Genomic DNA, 7,525 nt, shown 5'->3' on the forward strand with positions numbered 1-7,525 from the left:
TTCTTAGTCCCTTTGTTGAGTAAGCCAAAAATACTTGGAGCCAGTTGAGACAGAAGATAGACATCTGGCCACTTAAAGCTCCCTGGACCAATGCCATATTCACACATGCTAAAGAGCACACACAGCAGGTTAATAAATTAATAATCACTATACCAGTCTGGTCTACATTGAAAACTGACCTAAATGATATAACATTTCAATTCCCTTTCTTATGCAAGAGCTTCAGCTGTCCTTCAATTAGGTTCAAACATCTTCTAGATAGGTAAGTAGCATTATTCCCTCATTCAAATGATAATCATTTGGCACTTACTATATGCAAAGTGCTGTTCAAAGCACTATGGTAAAGATAAAAAATTAATCAGTCATGAATAATGTCATGAAGAAGCATACGCCTAATAGGGGAGATAACAGAAGATATATGCATAAATAACTAAGGAAGCTAAAAATCTAAAGAGATACAAGTGAAAAACTATAAATGTTCAAGGAAAAGGAAATACAAAGATCAGAAAGAAGATTCAACCACTTGAGGGTTCCTATTTGACATAAAAAACAAATGTCAGTTTGGTCTTCCAGTTTCCAATTCTTTTCTTAACAAGCTATGTTGCCTTTCACTACTAACACAACTTTTTTTGGCTAAACTCTCAAAGTTTAGGGTCAGTTATCTAATTCTTCATCACAATTTTATTCCACTTGCACATTACACAGAACAAAATCTTTTTACTCAATTCTGGAAAATTGACATGACACATAGAAAACTGCTACCTGGTCCACCAGATTGTTAACCAGAAATAAAAATGAGAGAACAGTGTCTACCAGGAACAAAAATTTGTATTTCCCAGTTCCACATCCATTTAAATTCCAAGAAGAGCCATGGCTGCATGGACCATAACAGTAAGATTTAGAAAGCAGTTTCTAGTTGAATGAAAATACTCATGTTCAGTTGTGCTTCTAAACCAGTCACAAGATCTGAAGTTACTCCACTCCTTCTCTTCTCGCATTCCCTAAACTTAGATGCCCTCATACTTCTGCATGCCTGGGATTTGTTTTAACACTTATAGGACTACCAGGAAACTCTAACACTAACTCTAGAAAACCCACAAACTACACAAAGCTTTGCCGTCGAAGTCTGAAAGGAAAGGCAGAAGGAAAGAAATCAGCCTCCGGTCCTCGAGTAAAAATGTTAATTGTTATCAATGAGACAATCTTAGTTCCACTACTAAAAAATGAGGGAAAAAATCTAAACACAGTAACAATAGCTTTGCACCCTAACCAATTAAGAAAAATTGGAAAATTTTCCATTTTTCCATTCCAAAGATGGAAAAGGGGAAAAAAGAAATGAATGGGTCTTCATTCATCATTCCCTTTAGCAGATCATATAATTTCTTCTACTAGTGTTAAAACATTTATGGGTTGCAGGAACACTGTAACAGGCATTTACCCCAAATATTATTTCTCTTTATAGAAATAAGATAAATATTATAGTAAGAATTTAAGCTCCATGAAGGCAGGGTATTTTGTCTGTTCTATTCATTGATTTATCTACAGCTGAACTGAAAACACAGAAGGTTCTCAATATATCTCTCCAGCTCAACTGTGTTTAAAACACAAAAAGCTCTCAAATACTTGCTGTAAGAATTAATGAATGTGAGAAGAAATTCTGTGACCACTAAATCTAAGAATCGTGATATCATGTCAGAAGGGAAAGAAAGCAGCAGCATTTAACTAGATTAAAATGGCATTCCTCTCATTTTTCTTATCATAGAGGAAAAAGTGACTTCAATACACACCAGCAATTTACAAGTTACCACTTAGATATATGTCCTTGTAAGAAGTTTTTTTGTGGTACATATTCTACCTAGTATCATTAAACAGAAAAACTAGGTAAATAATTAGGAAATAAAACTGAAGAAAAGTTTATAAAATGCATCCATTACAGAATCACTTCTCTGCAACTTCCCCAACTTTGTTCATCTGTCAAGAGCTAAGTTTTCTCTTTATCAATTTTCTATTACTATTAAATTGTTTCACACATGAATATATGAAACCATTAATATTATCAAGTGTTAGATGTTAAAAAAGTAACAAAATGGGTTTTGAATTTTCTTTCAAAAGTGAAAAAATATTTTACTTCTCTTTGCTTATATTTCATCTCCCATCATGTAATAATATGCTTTGATATCTGTCTCTCTCAAAATATTATAACTTCTTGAAAGCATGATTGTCTACCTGTTGAATTACAATTCTCCTGCCTACACAAAATAGATTCCTATTAAAATTCTCTAAAGGGCTTATTTAACAAAAATCAGTCAATCACCAACAGAACCTACAATAAATTCTTGGCTATCTGTCCAAAAGTAAAGGCTTAGGTTCTCTAGTGCCATAGATGATGCAAAAATATTTCTCTTTAACTTTGAATTATATTTTCATATTTGCATTTGACTATGGTGATATGAAAGCTTCACAGTCTTAGAGGAAGTGTACTCTATGAATTTTCAGAAGCAGTTGTTACAGTATCAGAGTTACCTAATTTATTTAATGATTAACTACTTTAATGAAGAAAGAAAGTAACCCAGGCTTTTGAAAGATCCAGGAGGAGATTAAGAGCACCAAAATGGTCCAAAAGAAAGGCTATGCTTTCCCTACCAAAGTAAAGATTGGGAATACACAGTGATTTGCTCCTTCTGTCAATCAGAAAATCAGCACCGGTGTGGCTTTTAAATACAGCTCTAACTGCTTCTCATTTCCCTTCAATTATTTAATAACTAAAATTTACATAGGAAAAAAAAATAGAAGGACCATCTGAGTAGAGGGACCTCTTTCGGGAAAATCTATGATACCATACAGAAAGATCTGCTCAAGATGAGAATATAGCAAAAATGTACAATTAAACATGATTTTAAATATTCTAAGGCATTAAATATTTACTTTGAATAAAATAAACTGTATAATTACCAAATTTAGTTGGACTAAGTTCAACATCGTTAGCTAAGCTCTTTGAAATTGATTTTCTAAGGTGTTAAATCCAAGTAACTGCTAAGAAATGAAATGATAAGAAATGAAAATTCAGCTCTTCAACTAGTAATAGTATCCTCAGACAAAGTAGGAAGTCAATAAGAGTTGTTTATGCACAGAGATTTTTAAAAGTTGCGTAAAAAGTAAAGTTTTATATATTGAAGACTACATTATTGAATATACACAGTGATTCCATACTTCAAACTGTTCACTGAACCCGGTATCTCATATTTGTGCACTAGAATCACCTAATGGATTTCCTTCTTATTTAAAAATGATCTAATAGTTTTAACCCTGATGTTGGTGGCTTACAGCAAAAGATATTTGCCCTGAATTTTATTGGACTGCACTTAAACATTAAAAATCTCCAAGAATATCACACCTCTCAAAGACAGACCTCTTTCGCTGACATTAATATACCCCTCCCATGTTTGAATTTCATACCACTATCCATAAAGATCATTCCAGACTACTACTCTGTCATGCATATGGGCAATCTGAAAACTACACTCAAATCACAACTGTGACACACCCTCATGTCCTCCATGAATTCTAATCTACTCTCCCCCTCTACTTCAAAGAATTTCCATGATTATAAACCTGTATACATGCATGCTTTCTTCAAATCCCCACTCTGCCACATACAAGACTGTAACCTGGGACAAGTTACAAGGCTTTCTGTGTCTCAGTTTCCTCACCCACGAAATGGGCATAATAGCACCTACCTCACAGGATTGCTATGAAAATAAAATAACTTAATATTTGTAAATCTTTTAGAACACTGACACAGAATGTTTGCTATTATTAATATTTTCAATGCCACTTAAAAATTTATATTTATCATACCATTAGATCTGAGGACATCATAAAAACAAACATCACTCATTTCATAGCAATTCAAATCCTAGTCAAAAGACTCCTAGAGACACACAGAGAAACAGATGGACATATAGTCACATATACACACGTATGCCAACCTCCACCACGCAGCGTACCTGCATCTTTGGGGAACAAACTTTCACCTGCTAAGAGCTACTTACTGTGCAGAGATAAAAGTATATGAAAAATGAATAATTCAAGCAGCAGTGAGGCAGTAGCAAGCACAAAAATAACAATCTGCCTGCTTCTTTTACAATGAGCAGAGGGCTGACATGCAAAAAATTATTTTCAAGGAATCATGTCTTCTTGAATACACTCTGAATCTGCAACAACTCTGAAAAGCAACTTCCTCACTTCCTAGACCACTCCATTTACCAATGGAAAACTGCTTAATTGAGGTTAGAAAACAGTAGTTTTTCATATCACTCACTAAAAGTACTAAAATTGTGCCAAATTTTCATTATTTTATAAATATCACATAGTTAAAAGTACTACTTAACTTTTTGTTTACTTGAGAGGGGAATAAATCCCAAGTACAGATTTCCTTCAGATTCTCAATGGCCAATGATCTCTTTCTAAAAGAACTTGAAGAAATAACGATACTATAAGCAAAAAAGATAGTAGATTCTATGCTGAGTTCCTCTAAATTCAGCACCATATATACTTTGCCTTCCCTGAAAATGTAGCCTATTTTCCAAGCAGCTAAATGGTTTTTTCTACCATAAGAAATATCCCTCACCAATTATGGATAATACTAGAAAAAGAAATAAGTAAATAAGTAATTGTTGTAAGTTTGCAATAAAAATTAAGTTTCTGTTTCATATTGTTATTAAAGAAGTCAAAGAAAAGACATACTTTTAATTCATAACCTGTGCAACGCAAAGCTTAAATTTTGTTTCCTTTAGTACTCAAAGTAAACACGTGTATTTACAACTACAGATCATCCCCAAATGCCCAGTAATACAGGTAACCCGCAAAATTTAAACACCAAACAAAAACTAAACAAAATAAAATAATCTAGAAAACACGTTAATTTTTGCTTAGAAACCAGAATCATGGCATTCTTACTGTTACCTTTTAAATGCTTCCGCTGGGTTCCTCTCACATTCTCCAGGCTGTAACAGGCTTTGGACCGCGGGATCCCTTAGCTTATCCTCATATCCTTGGAGTAGTCCACTGCGGCAGATCTGGGCAACTAGACCTCTAATAAACCCTCCGACACACAAAGTATCAGAGTCCTGGGCTTTGCAGAAATGAAAGGCCAAAGCCTGGCGATGTAAACCTCTCTGCAAGCTTGTAGGTGAACTTGGCCACAACAGCTCAGTACATAGGGCTGTCTTGCCACTGCCGGGCCCTCCTACCAGCAACACACCCCAGGCAGCTCCTTTTCCAGAGACAACACTAGCATTATTCCCAGAATTCATTACAAGGGATGGTGTGTTGACAGCACTATTGCAGCAGTTAGTTTTCTCCTGGAGGCAATGCTGAAGCTTGTGGAAAACCCACTCCCTACAGTAAAACTGCTTCCCCTGCAGTAAACTCGTTTGAGCCATTTTGCAGACTTTCTCTTCCCAAGGATTAGTCATAATAGGTTTCTTATCTTCAACATTTGCTAGATCCTGGATATGTCAACACAGGTCTTTACATCCATTAGGACATAACTTGCATATTAAGTTGACTCTGAATGACACAGTAACCAGTTAGAGTAAAACTCAACAGCCAGAGATGCCATTTGCTAATAGAATGTGCATGACTTTATTTAGATTTTTACTCTTGATTATCAGCAGAGAATATATCAGTTCAATTGTTGAACTGGTAGAAAACTGCCTGGTTCCAATGCGTGGCAATACTTTTCCTAAATCTTGATGGGTCACATAACTCCATGGTTTTATCTAGAGTTTATGTGATTGTGGATGTTTCAAGTGTGCAGATGAGACAATACATCTGGAAAACTAAAGATAAGGCTCAATCTTTCAATTTGTACAAAATGCTTCTCCGGATTCCAAGTGTTAATTCTGTATCTGAAAATTAGATGCAGAAAAGATGTCCATTATAGTAAATGCCATCAAAGAGATTCTACGTATACAGTTGATAGGTAGCTCTGTAGTTCTTGTTGAAGGATAGTCACTCAAAGTAATAGACCTTGCCAGTTTCAGGCATCTGAGCAACTTCCAAGGAGGGAACTGTTTCAGATTACGGTCTTTAATGTGGCAGAAATGACAGGCCACTGTTAACACATTCTTAATCCAAAGCATTGATAACATGCATTTTTTAGGTGAGTAGATTCTTAATCAAACTGTTCACAGGTTTCTAGCATTAAGATATCTGGGAAATCAACAATTTCCACAAGTAACTAAAATAAAACAAAAACATCTTAATGCAAAATATTATATGTTAAGAGCTTACTTACTTAAAAGCTTACAAAGGATATAATTTGCCAGTTGAAATAATCTCAAAAACCCATATACTTAAAAAAAGTCCATATACTTCATCTTTGGCACTTTCAAAAAGTTGGACAATGACTCCCAGAATCGTAATTCCATTTTCCTTTCTGTATTTTACTTCCTAAATGGTTATGCTTCCCCAAACAGCTACATTTTAATCAAGTTACCCTAAATTTAAAAAAAAAAAAAGCTTTATGCACACACAGTAACATCCTTAAGTCTAGCCAAAAAGGTCTTTCCGATAAGCTTGGTAGAACAGCGCCGGTTAAAGGAAGCTCTATTACACTGCACAGTCCAGCCAGTCAAGGACTCTGTTTACTCGACTAGTCACACTTCTTTGTTGATAGTTTGCAAAATCTAGGGGCTGATTACCACGGTTGCGGCTGGCTGGGAATGGGTTAAAAAAAAATAGAGGGGAGGATGGGAATGATCTTACACGAACGACAAAGCCAAATACAAGTACAACGTGAATCCTTCCTTCCTCTGCACCAAAGATAAAGGTTTTGGATAGGGGTGAGGAATGGAATCTACTACTGTGGCCGTAGAAAAGGCTGCCGGGGAGAATTCCTTCCGAGACAGCAAAGGGATAAGTAGAGTGTGCTTCAGGGCTGGTGGGTGTTTGCCTACAGTTCCGGCCTCTAGTTTCAGCTGATAGACAAAAGGAACTCCGGGATTCCCGGAGACGGGAACCACCTTCGGTCCGAGCAGCTTCAAGGAGCCACAGGGGGGCCACCTCCGAGAGGCCACGGACGGAGGTGCAGCCTCTACACCGAGGTCTTCCCTTCCAGAAGGCTGGGAACGCCCCANGGGGCCTCGCTTCTACCGCCGATGCCGCCCCTAGGTTACCTCGGCCCCAGACGCCGCCGTGGCCGCCGCCGCCGCTGCGGACTCGAAGCCTCAGACACTTGCTCCTCTGAGAATCCGCGGCCGCCAGCGCTCCCCGGACTCCAACTGCAGCCTCCTCCTCCGCCCGGCCCGGGGCACGCGCTCAGCTCCAGATCCTGCTGTTAGCCCCCGGCAACTGCCAGCTCCAGCTGCCCCAGCAGCCTCGGCCGTGCTCCTCCCAACCCCCACCCACCCACCGCCGCCGCCGCCGCCGCCGTCAGGGCAGTGACTGTCTCAGGCAGCCCGGGACTCGGCCGGCTCCGCCCCGCCCCGCTCCGCGGCCCCGCCCTCAGTCTCAGGCCCCG

General features: G+C 38.0%; 1 protein-coding gene across 1 annotated transcript in view; it reads right to left on the reverse strand.

The window, feature by feature from the left end:
• ANKRD50 (ankyrin repeat domain containing 50) overlaps positions 1 to 7,356 on the reverse strand; it is a 29,545-nt gene extending 22,189 nt beyond the window's left edge. The window contains exons 1-2 of the mRNA XM_077770894.1: positions 7,182 to 7,356; positions 4,966 to 5,912 (exon numbers count right to left, since the gene is read on the reverse strand). Coding sequence (XP_077627020.1) covers positions 4,966 to 5,477 — 512 coding nt within the window. The 5' untranslated portion in view covers positions 5,478 to 5,912; positions 7,182 to 7,356. The remainder of the gene's footprint in view (positions 1 to 4,965; positions 5,913 to 7,181) is intronic.
• Between the last annotated feature and the right edge of the window lie 169 nt (positions 7,357 to 7,525).

This window comes from Crocuta crocuta, unplaced genomic scaffold (assembly GCF_008692635.1).
Source record: "Crocuta crocuta isolate KB4526 unplaced genomic scaffold, BGI_CrCroc_1.0 scaffold331, whole genome shotgun sequence".
In the NCBI taxonomy this organism is placed as follows: domain Eukaryota; kingdom Metazoa; phylum Chordata; class Mammalia; order Carnivora; family Hyaenidae; genus Crocuta; species Crocuta crocuta.